Source organism: Hypanus sabinus, chromosome 10 (genome assembly GCF_030144855.1).
Source record: "Hypanus sabinus isolate sHypSab1 chromosome 10, sHypSab1.hap1, whole genome shotgun sequence".
Taxonomy (NCBI): domain Eukaryota; kingdom Metazoa; phylum Chordata; class Chondrichthyes; order Myliobatiformes; family Dasyatidae; genus Hypanus; species Hypanus sabinus.
The window spans coordinates 53,656,099-53,679,163 of record NC_082715.1 but is presented as its reverse complement, the minus strand read 5'-3'; the positions used below and the strand labels follow the sequence as shown (position 1 = coordinate 53,679,163).

Sequence of the window (23,065 nt, the reverse complement as noted above, 5' to 3'; positions counted from 1 at the left end):
TACGAGTTGGCCGTAAGTCAGACGTTTGTAACTCAGGGACTACCTGTACTCCAAATTAGGCTTTGCCAACCACTTATACAATTTCAACTAGAATTCCAACTCCTCTACTCACTACATTAATTTATAGAGGTCAACGTGCCTTAAGCTTCCTTTACAACCCTATCTACCATTGACAGCTCTTTCAAGGAATCATGAATCTGTATTTGCAGGTCCCTCTGTTCTACTCCAATCCTTCATGGCTTAATGCTCACCCCCAAATCGTGCTGTCATCCACAAATTTGCTGATCCAGTTTACCACATTATCATCCAGATCATTGATAGAGATGACAAACAGCAACGATCCCTGTGGCAACCCACTTGTTACAGGTATCCAGTCAGAGAGGAAACCATCCACAATCACCCTCTGGTTTCTTCCAGGAAGCAAATGTTTAATCCAATTTTCTACTTCATCTTGAATGTCAAGCACATGAACCTCCTTGGCCAACCTCCTATATGTAGGAGCTTGTCAAAGGCTTTACTAAAGTCCATGTGGACAGTATCCACTGTGTTACCTTCATCAACTTTCCTGGCATCTTCCTTGAAAAACTCTTAAGATCAGTTAGGCATGACTTAGCACACACAAAGCCATGTTGACTATCCTTAATCAGTCCCTGTCTATATGTGACATTATTAAACCAATTACATTTTTCTATAGATCCTATTTGATCTTTAGGGTATATCTAGAGTTCTCTCTTGTTTTAGGTTTGCAGAAGTTACAGTATTCTGCACATTGCTTTTCTCTCCCCCTAATACCAGTGGCTATTGCATACCTGCATGAATGGTCGCCATCCCACAGATCCCACTCTAGCTACTTCCCACATCTGCAACTTCAACACTTGATTTCTCACTTTCCACAGAATGAGGTTAATTAAACCAGAACATTGACTATGTTTCCTTCTCTAAAACATGAACTGGCCTGCTGAATGTCTTTAGTATTTTCTGGTTTTGTTTCAGATATCTGGCAGCTGCAGATTAGACAGATTAGGAGAATGGGCAAGGAAGTGGCAAATGGAATACAACATTGGAAAATGCATGGTCACGCACTTTGGTCGTAGAAATAAATGTGCGGACTATTTTCTAAATGGGGAGAAAATCCAAAAATCTGAGATGCAGAAGGACTTGGGAGTCCTTGTGCAGAACACCCTGAAGGTTAACTTGCAGGTTGAGTTGTTGGCGAGGAAGGCAAATGCCATGTTAGTATTCATTTCACGAGGTCTAGAATATGTTACGTACCCCGTAACTGGGTTTACAGACCAGCAGAAATAGAAGAATCTGTTGGAGTCTGGTGGTACCGAAAACTAAAGGTGTTTATTAGTAAACGACACAATACAGTATCAAAAATGCAAATATACGTATAAAACAGGTTAGCAATAATAAACATAGAAGTGTAGGAATACTAATCAACAATAATAAACAAGCTCTATCAATGTCTAGGGGTAAATGAATTGTCATAAGAGAATATAGAGTTCAGTTCCGTTCATGTGTGCTGTTATATTGTAATTCGTGAGAGAGAGAGAGAGAGAGTGAGAGAGAGAGAGAGAGAGAGAGGGAGAGAGAGAACGAACAAGAGATTGAGCAGCTGCAGCCAGCAAACCTTGTGTTGTATTCTGATTCCGTCGTGGTCATTCGGTTATGACCCTCCCGTTCTCAGCTAGAGACTCGTCACTCTGGCATGAGTGGACACACACACAAGTCCCCACCGGTCCTGCCGTCACACTGTGAGCTTTATTGACCTATCTCCTGATTTGGTCCTCGAAGCCCCCACCTTCCTGTGGGTTCACAACACTCAGTCAGTGTCCACTGGTGTGTCTGAGGGGTGTCTCCCCACACCTGTCTTTTATCCCCACTGACGGGGTATCAGCCATCCATCAACTCAAAATGACCATGTCCATCAAATCAGGCCACTCCTGCTGTCTCCTTAGGAATGTTAACGAGCAAAGTAACGTCCTTGCAGCGGAAGGTAAACAATCCAGGAAGAAGCCATAATACATAAATCAAATGTCTCTCTCTCTCTTATCAGTAGCAAATGTTCCTGCCTCTGTGCTTCATCTCTCTCTCTCTCATTAGCAGCATAGCAATAGCAAAAGTTCATAGTTCTCAAGGGGGGGGGGGGTGAATGGTTAACTCTGCACCCCATTTCCATCAGGTCTGTTCAGCACATAACAAATACAGGAGCAAGGATGTGATGCTGAGGCTTTAAAAGGCACTGGTGAGGCCTCAACTTGAGTATCGTGAACGGTTTCGGGCCCCTCATCTTAGAAAAGATGTGTTGGCATTGGAGAAGGTCCAGAGGAGGTTCACAAGGATGATTTCAGGAATGAAAGGGTTATCATACAAGGACCGTTTGATGGCTCTGGGTCTGTACTCACTGGACTTCAGAAGGATGAAGGGGAGGATCTCATTGAAACTGTTTGAATGTTGAAAGGCCTAGACAGAGTAGATGTGGAAAGGATGTTTCCCATGGTGGGAGAGTTTAGGACAAGAGGGCACAGCCTCAGGATAGAGGAGAGATTGTTCAAAACAGAGATGTGGGGAAATGTCTTTAGACAAAGGGTGGTGAATTTGTGGAATTTGTTGCCACATGCCGCTGTGGACGCCAGGTTGTTGGGTGTATTTGAAGCACAGATTGATAGGTTCTTGATTGGATATGGCATGAAAGGTTACGGGGAGAAGTCTGGGAACTGGGGTTGAGGAAGAGATACAAAGGAAGGATCAGCCATGATTGAATGGTGGAGCAGACTCAATGGGGCAGATGGCCTGATTCTGCTCCAATATAATTCTGCTTCTCGTTGTAGATGCTTTTTGATCTCATGAGTATTACTATACCTCTATTGTTACTTAAGAACTAAAGTGTTTATGTTTTTTAATTACTATTCCCCTCAATAAATTACTAACTGACCATCTCCTGCTTGTAGAAGTCTAACTAAAATATTCAATCTCATGCCCATTCTGAATTGTTGCAAACAACAAAACAAAGATTTTTAAAATGTGCTGGGAACACAATTTTGCAGTTCAAAGCTGTATTAGGCTGAGAAAGGAAGTCCCAATATGCTGAGTGCCAATTCAACAAGTTAAATTTCCAGATATAGCAAATGACTTCTAGATGAAGCACAGAAATGATGGCACTATAAATAATGGCGTTGGTGATTTAGTCTTAGTGTTCGTCTTTGGAAGCAAAATCATTGTGCTGAAATATAAGTGATGCTTATTTATTTTAACATGCTATTTTAAAATATTTCAAATAACAATAAATATTCATGGAATGTTTTATCTATCTGAAGTATCCTTTAAATGCTTTTGGACATTAGCTGAAAATTGACTCTGTACTAGTAAAACCTCACATAGCAAACTGGAGTGGAATATTGCCGCACTGTAGGAAAAAATTGATCAGTATTTAAACTAGAAATTTACCAACTGTACAACAGAGAAAGAAGTCAGCAGAACCTTCAACTTATCTTGGTCAATTGCAGCCTATAAATACGTGTCCATATTGTGAAGAGAATGGGTAAAATCAATTATAATTATTTCCCAGTTCATTGAGAAACCCAGAACAAAACAACATCATTCAAGAATTTGAACTAAGCCTAATAAAAGAGAGTTCAGGAAATAATGTTCTGCTGTTTTGCATTGAAAAAAAATTGCAAACGTGTAACAATGCCTCAGAAGGCCATTAATGAGATTGTTTTAGATATAAGGCATTAAAACAAAGATCAGGATTAAAACAAAATGGATCTTCTTTAAGTTTCAGAATTGTTCTAACAAATAGAAGATACAGTAATATTAGGCCAAAGTAGGTTTGACTGTTCAAGTATTAAGTTGTGCTCTCCTCCTTGCTGAGCAGCCCTCCTCCAGGAACATTCCTAATTGCTACCAAGCAGCCTGTGCTGCAAGGAAAGCTAGCCAATAGCCTGCTGCGACTTGTAATTAAGTTTCATGTAATAAACACTTGAGTGAAAGAGCAAAGGATGACAGATGTCTGTGTAATCATACCAAACCATTATGCAAGGAAGGAGAAAAATCATCCACTCGGTTGATCATAATGTCCTTTAGAGAGCAGTCAGTGACCCACACTTTGTCCATGTTTAAAAGTTATGGGGAATTGTTATTCACCTTGAAAAGAGACGAAAGGTAAAACAAACTAACCAACTCAGGATAGTTTTATGACAGTCTACTTTGGACATACTGTACAATCGCCAGGTGCATATATAATAGGCCATTTCTTTTTGGAAAATGCTACCAGCTCCACATGGATGTAGCAGTAATTCACTACATACATAAATGACACCAAATTAGGGATTCCAGTGCTACACAATTGGCATTCTTTGCTACAATTCCCCCTTTTCTTATACAGAAAGTCAGTCAGTTAAACCGGTGGCAAATCTAACCTTGGGCAAGAAATTCAGCTCTGTTCATTTTGATTGAGAGATACACTGGGGAGGATTACACTGACAACTAGCCAGCAATTTTGTAGAGAGGCCAACTTACTGCAGAGTGTGCATCAGCACCTTCTGGAAATCCATGCCTGTGCTCAACACGTCCTGATAACCTCTCACTCTGCTTGGGATTTATAATCAAATTCAGAAGTGTTTGGTAATCCCAAAGGCTCGGCCTACATTCGCAGACTCATTTGCTCCTGGATTATTTTAAAAATGTGTTCTAAGTTGTTAGGATATTCTTAACTTCAGTGTTAATTTGTTTAAAAAAAACTATTTCCATTTTTTTTGTATCTAGTGGCTTGAAATCACCTAATTTTTTGACATGTTTGACTGTCAGTATATCTGGGTTGTGGGTTAATCAGCAGTCAGTTTAGTTTGCACTACATTTCTTTCTCAGACAGGGCTTGCACCTTTTACTCAACTTGATGTTGCACTAGACTTGGCCAAAGAGGAGACTATGTTTAAGGAATAAATTCACTACCTCATTATTTGTCTTTTACAATATTTTTGTAATGTACAATTTTTTTTATGTTTTGCAATGTACTGCGGCAACAAAACAACAATCCCACGATTTACGCCAGTGATAAGAAACCAGATTCTGAGAAGGTGGATCAATAGAATGCACAAGTGGCTCACTGCTGGCAACAAGTTCTAGCCTTTCCTAAACCAGAAATACAGATAGCTGATCATACTGATTTAGAGCCTCGTGAAAAAAATGATTGAATGCGAGTTTCTAAATAAAAAATGGCTTCAGAATTGAAAAAGTCACTCAGAAGTGAGGAGAATAGGTACAAAAGGAAGTTTTCTTTAATGTAATTATTAGCTAGAATTAACATTAAAAAGATTTTAACCAGATATACAACAGATTTTAATGTTAAATCTATCTTCTTTCACTGAGACTAACAATTTAATACTTACTGACAAGATTACATTATATTAATTTTAAAAGGGCTCTGTGGAACAATTAAAAAAATTAAACATGGTTTACCGTATGCCACTCAAGTACAGGAAATAATGGTATAAAATGAGCATTTTGTATGTTCAGCTACCACAATGCATCCAAGGTCAGGTAGTCCTAGGTTTATCAGATGAGGAATCGAGCAGCCCATGTGACAGATGTGATTGGTGTTTCAAATTGTATATTTTTAGCACCTCAGGCACCTGGCTCTTAATTGAGCAATCTGACACCAGAAATTATATGGCCATTTTACTAACTTTCACAGTAACCAATTGTACGTATGCCACCTTGACCATTTGGAGAGATTATAAAGCACTGTATCTTTTTCTCATTTGTCTGCTGTTAATGGTTTTGTAATTCTTCTTTGCTTGGAGGTGGATGCACAGAGGAGGACTCCCTATAAAATATTGGATGACTGCAAATGAGTATTGTAAGAGGAGGGGGTCTAGGTGCACTAGTATAGAATCACAAAAAGCTAGCAGACAGATCCAATTAGTTAAGACAGCAAACAGTATTTTAGCCTTCATTTCAAAGGGGTTGGAGCTTAAAACAGGGAAGTTTTGTTGTAATCCTACATGGTGTTGGTAAGGCCATACTTGAAATACTGCATACAGGTTGGTTACCATAACAATAGAGGGAATCCAAAGGAGAAAAACCAGAGTACTTTCTGGAATGTCCCATCAAGAGAGACTTTATGCTTTGCACTTGCTTTCCTTGCTGAATGATAAAAGAATCATAAAAATTTCTAAGGGGGCTTAACAAGGTTGATGTTGGATTGCTTTCACTAATGAGAGGGTCCTGAAGAAGGGGTCAGAACTGCAATTTTAGCTTAAACTTTGGGCTTCTTCTATAAGCAGTAGTCAAGGGGCATTGATATGAAAATATTCAGACAATTCAACAAGTCAAAGACTGAACACCATTAAACGGTACAACAGAGAATTAAAGCAAAATTATGATTTAAAACAAATTATGTAACATCTGCATCCTACCTTGTTTTAATACAAGTGTGTTGTTATTCAGTACAAATGAAAATTATGAGAATTGTTCAAGATCATTGAGTCAAGGCAAGGAAATGGTCCAAGCCCAGCAATACCAATTTTCAGAACCTGTAAGTATATTTGATTGCAAGCCTACCTTAGCAAATTTATAACCTTCTGCACAGCATCTTGTACAACAGCTTTCGGTGATATATCTTGAGACTCCACGGCAACCAGCAACAACTGCTGCATCATATCAAGAGACTGTCCATCAAGAACCATAGTAACTGCCAGATCATACAGCTTAGTGCTCTCAGATCTTGAAAGGTCATACAAATGATAGTACTTTTGGAATAAGCTCTGAAAATGAAAAACAAGCATAAGTTTCAGGTTTATATTCAAAATATTCAGACATCTTCTCAGAAACTAATGGATCTGTTACATATCTAACATTTCCGTTTCTCCAGTTTACACCATTTCTTTTCTCCTGGTACACTCCTGACCAAGAGAAACTTCTAATAAACAGCACACAACAACACAAATTTGCCACTAAAAAACATCCTCAATGAACTTTGATACATTTGTCAAATACAGTCCTTTCCATAATGTTATGCTGTTTTAGATCAATCCCAACTTTGGAGAAGTACTCAATAAAATAAATGTGATACAGTTTTTATTCATCTCAAAGGAACTATGAAGCCTACTGGACAATTTGACACTGCATCAATTACCAACCTTCATCACAAATGAGAGTGGCTAATTGCATACATATGAACAGTCTGCATGCAAAGATATTCTTTTGACCATAAAGCATAATGACAGCTGCTGAAAGGAAAGAGCAATAAGGCACCAAATCAATTATTGGATAAGTAGAAACTGCACACCAGTTCACATAATTCCTACTGCAGTGAAGCACATCAAAAGCATGAACTGGGCAACTCACTGAAGGAAAAGAATATTGAACTCAGATTTGTTACCATGAAAAAGATGATGTTGAATATAATCACAGACGCATTAATTATTGAGAGAACAGGACATCAAACCAGTAATGAAATAAATTATAGCTAATGGGAATTTGTTTAACATGGAAATAAAGGAAAAGGAAATAGAAGAAAGCACCTCACAAATCTCATGTTACGGCTATTCAGGAAGTAAAGCTATTGCTGTTTAAATTAAATATATGAAAGATATCTGCCTATTGGCTCTAATCAGCTTTATTTTAAGCACAAAAAATAATGTTTAGAGATTCTGCCTTGTAGATGCCAGTAATTTAGTGGAATGCCAGTGGAAGGTAAACATTGTGCAGTTGGTTGAGAAGGGCAAGATTAGCTTTACCTGGTTGCTGGCCTTCAGGGAGTGTACAAAACTGTGGTTGAGCGTTTCTAGATGAGCTAGCGATTGCTGTAGATGAGTCAAAGCCTCTTCATTGCTGCCCTGGGAATTAAATGCAGGTGGGATGTTGCCTTCCAAAGACTTTTTCTGCCGCTTCTCACTGATCTGTTTGATTGTTATCATCGCTCTTTTAGTAATCTCCAACCTAGTTTCAACATTCAGCTAAAAAAATAAATCAGATATAGTATTAAAGGTTCATTCAGTATCAAAATGACAGAAGTGCAAGAACACTCTCTCCATAAATTAAAATGGATGCTGGCAACAAATTGTTGCATCGAGGATTTCTTTCTCAGTGTTAAGAAAAGGTATGCGTTATTAAACTTGAATTGTAAATTATCATGTTAATAGTTTGCGCCAAACCTATTTGGAACTTTCTTTCAATATTTAGATTTCACAATAAAAATTGGGGGAAATGCATTTGTAACTGCTTATGTTTATTTCAATGTGTTGGTATACTTCTGCAGAACATAATATACAACTTTAGTTTCTTGCCTGGAATTAATTTAATGCAAAAACTTAAAGCTATTAATGCAATTCAATAATAACATTATTAGAGATATATCTTCAATCAGAGAACATAAAATAATTTAATTAAATGGCACAGAATTGAAGCTCAGTTGCTTGCTTTATTATGAAAGCTGATTTTGATCTAATGACATCAATCGATTGAAATGTGGCTTTCAATTGTGCGCAGACTTGCACGAAGCACAGAACACACAGGGTGAAGTCAGTTCTACTACGCCCCACTGGCACCTCACTATAAAACTGATTCATGTATGTGCGCAATTAACACTCAGTGTGGCCCACTCACAGGAAATGAGGTCTAAACATCAGGGATAAGTACCTGCACCTGCGCTCTTTAATGGAATCATCAATTACATGCAAGTATAATTTGATGCAAAACTTGTTTTTTCTTGTATCCATTGGTTAAAGCAAAGTGTTACTGGTGTTGTGAAGATTTGCTGGACAGCTTGTAGCACTTATGCTGAAACCAAAGATGAAAGTTTCCTTTTGTAAATTTAGTGGTCTTCTTCAGCAAAACAAAAAACGGGAAGGGAAAATCTCAAGGCAAGGTCTTTCTTGGAAGGCTAGGAAGGTACGTACTCGAAGAAATTACTGGAACAACTAATGCAATTTGAAGGAGAATCCAAAGCAAGTGATCTTAGTAATTCGTCAACAAGGATGCCTGACTAACAACAATTGTCTGGTTGGAAGTCACTATTATCCTGAACTAGTTAGCCACGGACAGTTTAGGTGCGTGGCATATATTACGTCATAGAACACAGCTGCATGAGGTATTACCCAAATACATTCATTAGTGAAAGAAAGGGGAGGTTATCTCCTTCCCTTCAAGGAAGAAGCAGCATGCTTTTTGGGCTGTGAATGTGCCCAGATTGCATGGCACCTGAACATTCAGGGAATGAGAAACCAAATGCATTTGAGACATGCTATATGAACTGCAAAGGGCAACACTTCTGAATGTTTGGATTGTGTGCAAAGACAAAAATAGATTGCTATATTAGGAGATGAATGCTCATTCCTCCACTCCAGGCTCATTCCACAAGAATGGGTACAAGCAATTACAGCTACAGCCACAAGGAACTTTAATGGAAAGTGATAAATCATTCTCCTTGGAAGATTCAGCTGTCTAGATTGCTCAAGGAATACTACAGTTTTAAAGAGAGTTTCGTGCTTTGTTATGCATGCAGCAAAATCTTGCAAACTAAGTGGAAGTAAGACAAGGCCAGATGACTGCTTCAGATTGCTCTATTGCTCCATTAGATCACGGCTGATCATCACTTTCCCAAGTATCCCCAGAGTCCTTGAATTGTTCAGGTCAGGCATCATCAGTGAAAAAACAGAGCTGAAGGTTTGGAAGATGGATTCTTCATCAGAAATGGTAAAATGAACAGATCAATGTAATCGGGAGATGGAATGCCTGTATTAGAGTGTCATGAAAATAAATTACTTCAAAAATAAGAGACTCTTGAACCAGTGGGGATAATTTCACTTACCCCATCACTGAAATGTTGCCACATCTATAGACTCCAAGATTCTTCATCACATATTGATATTTATTGCTTACTTATTTATGATCATTATTTCATTATTTCTCTTGTATTTGCACAGTTTGTTGTCTTTTGTACATTTGTTGTTTGCCCTGTTGGGTGTGGTCTTTCATTGATTATATTCTTGGATTTACTAAGGATGCCACAAGAAAATGAATCTCAGGGTATATATGGTGCCACATGTATACTTCATATAGAAAATAAAGGTACAGTCAGATAGTGGTTTAAAAAAGTGGAGGGAATTTGAGGTTGTCAGAAACTGTTAAGTTCAATAGCTAAACAAGAGGAAATCAACAGGCCAGGCAGCACCCATGAAAAATAAACAATTGATGTTTTGGGGCAAGACTCTTCATTCGAACTGGAGAAAAAAAAGATAAGATGTCAGAGAAGGGGAACCTGAAAGGAGAGGACAGAAAGCAATGGAAGAAAGGGAAGAGGGAGGAGCACCAGTGGGACATGATGGGCAGGTAAGGTGATAGAGAGATAGAAAAATAAGAGAGATAGAGAAATAGACAGATAAAGAGAGAGAATGAGAGAAAGAAATGGGGATGGTGAAAGGGAGGTGGGGCATTACCAGAAGTTTGAGAAATCAATGAGAGGATCAGGGGCTTACAAATTTTATTAGTATTAGATAAAGACAGAGAGATTGAGAAAGGGAAGGGAAGTGTTAGAAATGGACCAGGCAAATTTGAGGGCAAGGTGGAAGTTGGAGGTAATGTTAATGAGCTCTGCATGGCTACAGGAAGCAGCACCATTACAGCCATCGATGTAGTGTAGGAAAAGGTGAGGAGTGATACCAGTGTAGGCTTGGAACATAGATTGTTCCACCTAGTTGATACAAAGGCAGACAAAGCTGGAACCCATGCAAGTGCCCATGACTACATCTTTTGTTTGAAGGAATTGGGAGGAGCAGAAGGAGAAATTATTGAGAATGAGGACCAGTTCCGCCAGATGGAGGAGAGTGGTGGTAGAGTGGAACTGGCTGGGTCTGGTGTCCAGAAAGAAATGGAGAGATTTGAGGCCTTGCTGGTGGGGTTGGAGGTGTATAAAGACTGGACAACCCTAGAGAAAATAAGATGATCGAAGACTGGGAACTTGAAATCTTTGAAAAGATCAAGAGTGTGTGAAATGTCAACAGCTGTAACTGGAGTTGGCGTTTTTGACATATTATTTTACACAAACGATAAATAGTTGAGGCTCCAGCTCTGATCACTTTGAGTCCCACTAGTTTTCAAACACCAACTGAAAATTATGCATTTTGACTCTGTTTTTTTCTCATCACCCCTCACAAAGCCAAACCCAGTTGCTCTTAGGAAATTCAAATACACTGTAGTCTTGATAATCACTAGAAGACACCGAGACCTACAGCATCTGGAATGACAAAAGTAGGTCATGCTTGGGCTTCACAACGTACAAGGTGGATTCTAGACCATACATCACCAACAGTTGGAACTCTACTTCTGTCTTGTACAGTTATTCATTTTATTTCTTCCCTTCTCAACGGCATAGTTTCCTTAATGCAAGCATTTCAGTAGGTCAGGAAGGTTGCTCCTCGTCAGCCTTAATTGGAAATTGGGATGTCCCAATATTGACCTTCCTGAGACACACATGACGCATATGCAAATGCTAATATAACAAAGCCAGTATCATCAGGGTAAAACAATTTATATACTGTCAGTCCTGTTCATTGATCTTCTGCATAATCATGGAAGGCAGAATCAAGAATCAAGTTAGCATGACAAACGTTTTTTATGCGTACAGCCATGGCCAAAACCATGCTGACTATTCTCCACAAGTCTGCCCTATTATTTTTAGGTTTCCCCGGTGGATAGTTGTCACATGGAACAATTGAGCATTTTGATTGCTGTTCAAGACAACCACATGCAGACTTGGACCAAATGCCTAAAATCTCACCACGAGGGGCAGCAATCTGTGCTGGCTGGCTGACAGTGAACTGTAAGGACACTGTTGGAATGCTGGAAGTACAAATCCTGTCATGTGTGAGATGAAAGCTGTTTTGGATTATACAGAGTTACTATCCCTCTCCCTGGAAAGGACATGAGCCAGCCAAGCAGTCTGCTGCAGGACAAATTGCTGGAGGACGTGACACTTCCAGAGCCCTGCCAAGAGCAGAATCTAGTGTCAAGATGACAGCAAGCTGAATCCATACAGAAAACAAAGCTTAACACAATTGTTCTTATATTGGAAGGATCAAATGCACTGCCAGTTGATCTGTGCTCCAAAATGGCACTCTCACTCCCCAGTGGTGAGCACCTGAAGGACAGATTGACAAGCTGCCATAGCATTCACTGAGCCCTCACCAACAGTGGAATCCAAAGACACAATGGCAGTAATCCAAGATTGGACTACAGATGTTAACATTTTCACTCATACCTTGAGTGGCTTCTGCCTTTGTTGCACTGGAAATTGTAATGTCTGCCAGCAAACACTGTACCATAGCCGGGTTAGCAAATGTTGACTTTGAGCTGGCCACCACCTTCACAAGAGGAAAATGACCTCCCACCTCCACAATGACTAGATTTCTATATGCCCCCAGATAATCCATGCATGCTTTCCATCTGTAGGTGTATAAACACTGATTATATATAACCTGCCCATACGCATACACTTAACTCTACTGATGAATATCATTGCCTTTGGAACGGAAGATACATACTTCCCTGGCTTGAATGACATCCATGTGGGTGGTGTCTCATTTCATTACAATCCTACCCTACAGCTCAGGTAAAGTTCAAAGATCTGTGTCAAGTAGTTTTTGTTTTGCTGTTTTATTTCTTGCTTTCATGAACCATTCACTTTCCAGGACAATGAGAGAAATACTTTCACGCAGAAGATTTAATTTTCCACAAATAAAAACAATTAGCTTCTCAAGTATCTTGCTGTGTATCATGTACTTCTCCAAAGTGAGAAGACAACTAAGTAGAATGTTTTCAGCTCAGGTCTACTTCCTGCCCCTGTCAGTAAAGAGTATATATGTCATCCCCGTGACTGCGTGGGTTTTCCAGTACATTCCAAAAACATAAAAGTTTTGGTTAGCAAGTTGTAGGCATGCTATGTTAGCTTAGGAGACACGGCAACTGCCCCAGCACATTCTCAGACAGTGTTGGTCATTGAAACAAAGCAACACATTCACTTTATATTTCAATGTATTGACAAATAAAGCTAATCTTTAATAAACTGCCCATTTCAAACACTGATTTGTTCTGGTAACAGGCTGCTTTACTGTTTCAGCCAACGAAGTACATAGAGGAAAATTCATACAACTTTTTCCTAGATTTCTATCAGTTTAAGAGGGGGTTAAATTGGATAGGTTGATTCATATATCCACTCAAGAAATCCAATATAATGAAATATGTTGTGAAGTTTCCTAGTAGCTGCATATTTTAATAAAAAAAAGTTTTATTTACAGAATGGGAGAGAGGCAGTTGATCACAAAGTGATTACTGCAGGGTGGAGGATTCAGAAAGCAAATCAGCAGTTGTTGACACAAATCAAGTCATGTGGTCTCTGACTGAGTAAAACTCCAGGCATGAACTAGAGTTGGTGGCGAACTGAGTGAATGACAACCACAGCTTGAGAAACCCATTATTTGTTTGCAAGACAGTGATGGATGGAAAGACCTGCTTTCTAAACCAATCTATAGTACTTTCAGACAGCTGATGAAAAGCAGAGTAGCAATCTTATCCATATATCTTTAAATTTCCATTACCATTACAGCTCTGAGCAACACTCATCTCTTCCACATTTCTGAGACAAAGTACACAATAGTTCATCCATCACCCAATACCTATGCTGAAGAAGTAACAAGTGTTGTTTTATTGGCCTAATCTATGTGTTTTGCTCTCTGTTTAGTCAGAGAATATGGAAGGAGGACCTCCAACCTATACTGAACAGTAAAAATAAGCTACATTAATCCGATTTTATGCTCTCCACATTTCCACCAATGGCTCACAGACATTAATACTTATTTACACACTAAACTATCTCTTTGGGGCATGGGAGTAAACTAGAGAATGCGGGTGAAACCTATATGACTGGAGGGAGGACATGTAAACTTTTTAGATACCAAACTGGAGGTCAGGATTGAGCCTGGATTGCTGAAGCTGAGGGACAGCTTTCAAGCACTGTGCCACCACTGAATACGCTGTTTGGTTGTAGGATTATTAATTGTGTAGTAACAGCTTTATAGGGATTTTTAAATCAATAAATACTGGCAGCATACATAAAAATGAGTGATTGGCACATTCCAAGAAAAATCGAAATTGTCAATTTCCAGTGAATATTGAATAGATTAATGCTTGCAACCTATCAGGAACCACAATTAAAAATTTTGCTGAAACAACATTGTATTATCTTATTAAAAGATATTTGATTGACTTGAAACATCAGATTATAATCACATTATGTTATTAAGTTTAACACTGCAAAGTTGTAACCTCTTCATTAAAATTCAAGAAGTGATTTATTAAACATGCTGTTTACAAAATATGTAATGTTTCAATAATGAATTTTCTTCACATTCTTTATTAAAGGAAATTTATCAATTTGAGAAACTTATTTTTGAGACAGTGCTTTAATGCTGGCATCTATGCATCTATGCACGTGATTTGCTGTGCTCAATAATAAAGCCAGAACAGCATGGAATTTTCTAGAAAGATTCACTGCCAAATTCTGTCAAAAGTATGATGTTGTTGACAGGGCCTTGTAATATTCAGATGTGCTCAATGTAGTCACTATTTGCAAGTGAGAACTTTCCAAGTAGCGGTCACATGTTCCAACCCTATAATAAATCCCATAGCTTTATTATTTTCTGAGGGGAGACACTCAGAGTGCCAGTGAGTAAATCATAGGTTCAAGGGTATGTGCGCATTTTTGGCACAACATTTTGTGGAGGGAGAAGAAAATAAAAAATGAAGGTCATGATCAGCCCTCTTGGAAGGTAGCACAGATCAGGAGTTGAGGTGGAAGAGGATAAAAGTAAAAGGGAATTGAAGCCTGTGAAGAAAAGATCATGGACCAGTATTTTCAGAATGGGGTGGAGGAAGGTAAGATGATAGAAACTGTAAGAATGGGGTGTGGCTCACAGGGTAATGGCATGTAATTAATTTTCCCCAGAATTCTCAAGCATTGCTTGGGGAATTATATTTTCTTGTATGTCCTAGATATGGAATTCAGATTTCCACATGGGAAGGAAGTGTTCAATATAATTTTTAGAATGATCCTAAACAGCCTAAAATAATCACGTGTTTCGAGAAAGAAAAAAATATTTTCAAATGCATAGCAGTGAAAGAAAAAGCAGATGCAATTTTAGTTCCTTGGCACATATCAAGACATGATGTGCTTTCTATTTGAAGCAAATCCATCACCAAACTAGAGGCCCTGGGAGTCAATGCCTCCACTGCACTTCCTAACCAACAGATGACAATCAGTAGGGATAAGTAGCAATACCTGCGCCACAATTATTCTAAGTACAAGTGCTCCACAAGGTTATGTTGTCAGCCCTCTACTCTACTCCATATAAACTCCTGGCCAGATTCTGCTCTAGTTCCATCTACAAATTTGCAAGTAATACCATCGTAATGGGTCATATCTCACATAACAAGTCTGAGTACAGGAAAATGTACTTAGAAACATATTTACTAAGAAAAAGATAGAGAGTTCAGTAACATGGTATCATGATAACAACCTTTTCCTCAATAACAACACAAACAAGCTGAAACTTGACTTCAGGAAAAGGGGTGGTGCACTTGCCTCTGTCTACATCATTGTGTTGAAGTTGGAAGGGTTTCGAGGAGTGAACATCACCAACAGCCTGTGCTGGTCCAACCACTTATATGACACAGGAAGGAAAGCTCACCAATACCTCTGCTTCCTCGAGGTTAAAGAAATTTGGCATTTCCTCATTGACCATTACCAACTTTTATTGATACACCACAGAAAGCATCCTATCTGGATTCATAACAGCTTTATATGGCAACTGCTCTGCAATGACAACAAAAAACAGCAATTGTGGATACAGCTCAGTACATCACATAGCTCCCCCTCGATGTACTCTGTCTGCATTTCTCACTGCCTCAGTAAAGCAGCCAGCATAAATAAAGATCCCACCCACAACAGACATTCTCTTTCCTCCTTTTTCACTGGGCAGAAAACAATAAAGACCGAAAGCAAACCTGTCTTAGCTCAAGGACAGCTTCTGTCCTGCTGTTACAATAGTTCAGTAGTATGATGAAATAGACTCTTAGCTTCACAATCTACCTCGTTATGAACTTGCACCGATTGTTTACCTTCACTGCACTTACTTTGTATCTGTTATACTTTATTTTGCAGTATTATTATTTTACCTTGTTCTACCTTAATGCACTGTGTAATCATTTGATCTGTATGAACTGTAGGCAAGACAAGCTTTTCACCATATTTTGGTACATGTGACAATAATAAATGCTTGTAAAATATTTGAAATTTCAGCTTCTATCTTATCCCAAAATGATTATTTGGTCATATGAATCTTAAATAACTAAAATTTAACATTCTAAAGATTAGAGACAGAATCATAGTCATAGAAAGGCACAACACAGAAGTAAGACCTATGACCCATCTAGTCCACGCCAAGCCACTTAAACTGCCTACTCCCATCAACTTGCACTGGGACCATAGCTCGCCATGTCCCTACCATCCATGTACCTATCCAACCATCTCTTAAACGTTGAAATCAAGCATCCTGGCAGCTGTCTCTTCTGTTGGCCGCTTGTCCACACTCTCTTGGCCCTCTGAGTGAAGAGCTTTCCCCTCATGTTCCCCTTAAAACTTTTCGCCTTTCACCCTTAACCCACAACCTCTAGTTGTAGTCAAATTGTGCTAAATCAGCTCACTGGATGTTACAGTGACATTCAAAGTTGACAGGTAGAAGTCTTAACATGGTTGCAGGTTAGTTTGTGGGAAACATACCTTGATTTATTATTATACAGTGCTGAAATTAGAAATGCTCACAAGTTCTATTAGATCTGCCACTGTTGGAATTCCATATCGTGCTGCAACTGCCACTTAAACATTTAGCTTCAAGTAAATATGATTCCGTTTCCCCTCTTGTATCCAAAAAAACATTTTTAAGTACCTTGTTTACAGCATTAGCAGAGAAGGTGATGTCATCCACAAATTCAATAATATTCGCAGGAGAAAGCCTGTCAAAGTACTTTGCACATGTATCATATGCATGCAACCATTCGGTTACTGTCTGTGGTGGTGTTTTAATAAGCTGGAAATCTCCAATCCAAAAAAGCTTACAAAGCCATGTAGCATAGATGAGATTTGGAGAGAGCATTATAGCATCTTTCCCAGGAATTTTGGAAGCTAGTTTGGAAATTGATAAGACATTCTGGCTAGTGAGAACCGGTTCTAATGATTCCAAAGGATCAGTGTTTCCATCTGTCAGCTTCTTATAATTAAGGTCTAATAAAGAACAAATGAAACAAAGTCAGCATACAAAAGGAACAACTAAGTACTTTTTTACAAATACAATTTTTTTATCATATGACCTTATTAGTAAGAATGAGACATATTCAAAAATAATACTTTCAGTCAACTACAAACATTCAAGTTATCCTAAGTAAACTCTGAATGCATAATAATCCGCTTAGTATCTTCAGTTTCTGAACAATGTAACAAGAATAATGAACAACACAGATTTCTGCACCACTGTCAGCTCAGCCTTCAATGTTCCAGAAGTGGGCTCCTGCTCTTTCTGTTATTCCTAACGACTGAAACCTCTCAAGTTCGGTTTCTTTTTTAACTCTTAAATTTCTGCCTTTCCAGTGGCAGTATGGCTTTTAATGGAAAATGAAGATGAGAATTATGTGATGTGTGGTATTCCACTAAACGTGATTTAAAAATATAAACATTGTCCCTTTTTAAAAAAATTGTGATAGTGGTTGCTTTAAAAACCCTTTTTAATCTTCATTATTTAATGATTATTAAATACATATCCTTGGATCCCTTTCTTACTTCACTATTTAAACAGACTTCCTTTAAAAGTTAGTCTTTTTTGTACGAAGTATTGCACCTCACTTTTACCTATTAAATATCTGTCCTCTAAAACAGACTTGGATAAGTGTTGGTTGCAGACGCTATGGAGAAGTATTTAACTGGGAGAATGCAAATTATGATGCTGCTTAAGCAGGATCTTAGGAGGATAAATACAGGGAAGTGTACAATGGAAATGTGAGGGTTGTTTAGGGAACACTTGCATGGGGTTCTAGATAAGTTTGTCCCACTGAGGCAGGCAAAGGAGGGTAAGGTGAAAGAAACATGGCTAACAAGAGAAATAGAACATTTAGTCAAGAGGAAGAAAGAAGCATATTTCAGTTTTATGAAGCAAAGTTCAAACAGAATTCTTGAGAGTTACTAGTTAGCTGAAGATGGGACTTGGGAGAACTGGAAGGAGACATGAGACGGTTCAGTCGCTTGGTATTCAAAATGAGGTAGATTAGACATTGCCTTTGCAGAAGAAGCCAGAGAGTGGTAATAGATGGTTGCTTCTCTGAATAGTGTGCCACAGGGATCGGTGCTGGGTCCATTGTTGCTTGTCATCTATATCTGGATAATAATGTGAGAAAATGGATCAGCAAATTTGTGGATGACATCAAGAATGGACTGAAAAATGGTAGATGGAATTTAATACAGACAAGTGTGAGGTGTTAAATTTTGGGAGCACCAGTCAGGGTAGGTCTTAAGCAGAGAGCGGTAGAATACTGAGGAGTACAAGGAAAACAGATCCATAATTCCTTGAAAGTTGCATTACAGGTAGATAGTTGTTCAGAAAGCTTTTGATATATTAGCCTTCATAAATCAATGTATTGAGTACAGGACTTGGGATGTTATGTTGAAATTGTATAAGATGTTTTTGAGGCCAAATTTTGGAAAATTCTGTGCAGTTTTGCTCATCTGCTTACAAGAATAATTTAAATAAGATTGAAAGAGTGCAAAGAAACTTTACAAGGAGGTTGCCAGGAGTTGAGGAGTTATAACCTGAGTTATAGGAAAAGGTTGAATAAGTTAGGATTTTATTCCCTAGAAGTTGAAGATTGAGGAAAAATTTAATAGAGGTATACAAAATTATCAGGAGTATATATAGGATAAATGCAAGCAGGCTTTTTCCACAGACTCCAACTAGAGGTCACAGATCAAGCGTGGAAGGTGACAAGTTCAAATGGAACATGAGGGGGAACTTCTTTATTCAGAGAGTGGCAAGACTGTAGAAGGAGCTGCCAGCGCAAGTAGCAGATGCAGGGTCGATTTCAACATTTAGGAGGAATTTGGATGTGTACTTGGATGGGAGGGGTATGCAGGGGTGCAGGTCAATGGGAGTGGGCGGATTAATCTATTGGCATGCACTAGGTGAGCTGTAGGGCCTGTTTCCATGCCTTAGTTTTCTATGATTCTATAGGCCTGGTGAGTAGGATTAAGGGAAACACCAAGGCATTGTGCATATACTGTATGTAAAAAACAAAAAGATGACTAGAGTGAATAGAGGACTGATCGGGATAAAAGAAGAACCATGCACCTGAAGTTGGAGGAGTTAGGCGATGTCCTAAATGAATACTTAGAAAATTTTATTAATGACTTATTTCTCTCTTGAGCCCCTTAATAATACATAATAAAACATCTAACAAAAGCCCTGTGACTACATAATATAGATAAATAAATGAACCTTTGAAAAGCCAAGTACCCCTACCTGGAGCAATGACCTTGAGTTTTTTCAGCAACTTTACATGAGTGTCTGGTTTGATGGGTTGTTTCATCAATTCAGCACAGCCACAACTTTCCAGTAGAGTGAAATAATAAAGCAATCGGATGTGATCCATACCATCAATCCCCGGGTAAACATACTTTGTCATGTGCTCATGAAATGCTTCTGGCTTGCTTTTCAATACATCAAAAAGGTTAAGAGTCAAGACTCGACTTTCAATTTCTGTAGTTGAAAGCCTGAAATTAAAAACAAAAGGTTCCACGTAGGCTTCAGTGATCGGATTTTTCAATCAAAATTTTTAAATAAACAAGGCGGAGACATCAGTATGGAGATATCACTTAGCTGAAACCTAAGCAAACTATGCCACAAGTGCAGTTCAGCAAATTGATGCCAAGTACTGTGACTCCAATATGGAGTGAGTTTTTGAGAGCAAATGTTTTAACTGCTGCACTGCTGATAGCTTCAACGTAGGTTTTTGATAAGTCCTTTCAGTTTTATGCTGCTTATTTGTTATGACCATCTACTGCATAGAGAAGATGAGCTTCAGTGCATTTCCACATGCTAGTTACCCATAGAGTTCCACCCCACACCTTTTTTAGTGCATCGGCCAGCTGTTTTTTAAGCGTTTGTCTGTTTTATGAGGTCGAGTTTTTAGGTTGACGCTCAACCCAGCACAGGCAGAACTCATGCAAGGAGCCGGCTGGATTCGATTCTGCGACCTCTTACTCTGAAGTCCGGGTGTGGATGCCACATCACCATCGGCACAGTCTAGGTATTCATTAATGCTAGTTAAATCACCCATTGTAAAGTTAGCATAAATTATTGTAAATTAATCCTTTTATCAGTCACTTCACCCACATTATCTCTTACTGTTGACACATGAGCCATTTTATGATATTATAGCAGTCATTTCTCCCTAATTACACTGTGGGTAAAACGTTTCCCAAGAGATCCCACCCACTGTACTAACGGACTATGTGCCTCATTTCCATCAGGGAAGAGGCTACGCAGCAACCATACCAGGACAAGAAGACTCAAAAGGAGTTACTTCCCCCAAGCCATCAGGATGATCAACACCTCCACCTATTAAGTCACCCCACTGAACCTTATATACAGATACTCCTGTCACTTCATGCACATATCATCAGACCAGGTATTTAAACTGATCGTATATATAATTAATGCATTTTTATATTGTGTTCTGTATGCTGTGTTTTTTTTAATGATGCATTGGATCTGGAGTAACAATCATTTCATTCTCCTTTACACATAGGTACTGCAGAATGACAATAAACAATTTTGAATGTTGAAAAGCATCAGAACAGATCAGGGGTTTAGCTCCCCAGTCTAAGCCAAGTTTGTTGTTGTCAGTCTAAAATACTACAATTCTCTATGGCTGCTACAAAAAAAAACGGAGCCAATTCTTGCTGCTGATTGCTTTACAGCAACCTCTACAAGAAAATGCTTTGTGTGGACATTTTTAGCACAAGTCTCTACTGGGAAGGGAAGCCTGCAGTTCCTTTGCTCCCTAAAGCCTTATTTGTCAATCTGTCACACTGATGATTTCTAAAGTTAAGACTTCCTCTGTCCTGAAGGAAAGCTTGTTTGTCAATAAATCAAGTGTAAAAGTCCATCTCATTCGGGGCTTTGCTCAGAACCACTTTCAGCCTTTCCTTGAGCTTCTGAAGTCTTGTAGCATGAATCTCTTATAACTGTCTGGGCTTTGACGTCACAGTAAGAGTTCCGGGGAAGAAGTTCTCAGTGAGAGAATAGAGGACTGTAAAAGACAAATATAAATTTACTTTGGACTTAAGCAGTGAGCTCAGTGTTGCATCTGACCATATAATCCCATCTATCCAATCTCTGGAATTGCTATAATTTCTTCTTCATGGCAAATGAACATTGAGAATTATGCCTACAAATATGTGAAATAAAAGAGATATTAATATCAATGCACTGCTTAGTTTTTATAGCTACTTACCCACTATCTGTGAAAAGGAATTCCAAATGTGTCATGTAAAGTTCCCAGAGGGGGATATTGTAACGCTGAGCCAATGATAGAGAGATCTTATACACATTTTCTTCCAATGTTCTATGAAAGGAGAAATTATTTTTAAAAATGCAGAAAATTTAGGAATTTGTATCTTTCTGTCAATAAATTCAATTTATTATATAAAACAAATAGTTAGATAAATCAATTTCCAACTATAGTGGCTGAAAATGACTGTCTTCATAGTTTCCTGCCAAAGTCACTGTTGAAGATAAGAAAATTAGTGAAATTTCAGTAAGCTCCTTGGGTTTGGAAAACTAATACCTATAAAACTCTTTATAGACAACAGGTATTACTGGTGTATACTAAATGCAGAAGCTTATTTGTGCAACACACACAAAATGCTGGAGAATCTCAACAGATCACATTGCAGCATTTATCTAGTGGAATAAAAACTCAACATTTCAGTCTAAGGCCCTTTATCAGTCCCCCATTTCACTTGAAATGTGCTGAGTTACAGGCAGTTTTCAATATGCTCAGATTTATAGAGAATAAAACAGGTAATCACCCAGAAAAGTTTTGAAAAGTCACAACAATTAAAACACTGCTGTGGGTTATGAATAAAAACATACCTGAAGTGGAACAATGCTTGAGGAGTGAAAGGTTTTGCATAACACATCAACTTAAAGAAGTCTTTGTATGTGAATTACTAAATGTGGAACTATTGTTAATTGAGCATTTGAGGTCTAAATGAACAAGGGAACTCATTGCTCATCTCCTTTAACAATTGAAATTTAAGGACTATTATTCTTTGGCTTAACTCATCCATGCTAACCAAGTTGACCATCTAAGCTGGTCCCATTTGCTCATTTTGGCCCATTTCCCTCTAAACCATTCTTTACCTGTGATGGGGCTGTATCCACCACTTTTGTCTTATTTTTTGTTCAAGGGCATTGGTGTTTCCATACCAAGCTTTGATGCAGCCAGTCAATATACTTTCCACTATACCTCTGTAGAATTTTGTCAAAATTTTAGACGTCATGCTAGATCTTCACAAACTCCTAAGGAGGTAATGACCCTGCTGTACTTTCTTCCTGATTGCATTTACGTGCTAGGCCCAGGGCAGGACCTCCAAAATGATAACACCAAAGAATTTAAAGTTGCTGATCATCTCCATCTCTGATTCTCCACTGAGGACTGGCTCGTGGACCTCTGGTTTCCTTCTTTTGAAATCAATAATCAGCTCCTTGGTCTTGCTGAGGTTGTTGTTGTGGTACCACTCAGTCAGATTTTAATCTTGCTCCTATATGCTGATTCATCACCATCTTTGATTCAGTCAATGACAGTGTCTTCAGCAAACTTGAATATAGGATTGGAGCTGTGCTGAGCCACACAGACTTAAGTAGAAAGTAAGTAGAGAAACACACACCCTCGTGGT

The 23,065-nt window shown here is 38.5% G+C and overlaps 1 protein-coding gene across 5 annotated transcripts in view; it reads right to left on the bottom strand.

Moving 5' to 3' along the window:
• nbas (NBAS subunit of NRZ tethering complex) overlaps positions 1-23,065 on the bottom strand; it is a 325,125-nt gene that overhangs the window by 70,082 nt on the left and 231,978 nt on the right. For all 5 annotated transcript variants that reach the window (XR_009514327.1, XM_059981865.1, XM_059981866.1 and 2 more), the window contains exons 42-46: positions 21,619-21,729; positions 19,623-19,873; positions 17,007-17,341; positions 7,746-7,964; positions 6,568-6,770 (exon numbers count right to left, since the gene is read on the bottom strand). Coding sequence is in view for 4 of the 5 variants with exons in the window: in XM_059981865.1 (XP_059837848.1) it covers positions 6,568-6,770; positions 7,746-7,964; positions 17,007-17,341; positions 19,623-19,873; positions 21,619-21,729 (1,119 nt within the window). In the remaining variant the exon portion in view is untranslated. The remainder of the gene's footprint in view (positions 1-6,567; positions 6,771-7,745; positions 7,965-17,006; positions 17,342-19,622; positions 19,874-21,618; positions 21,730-23,065) is intronic.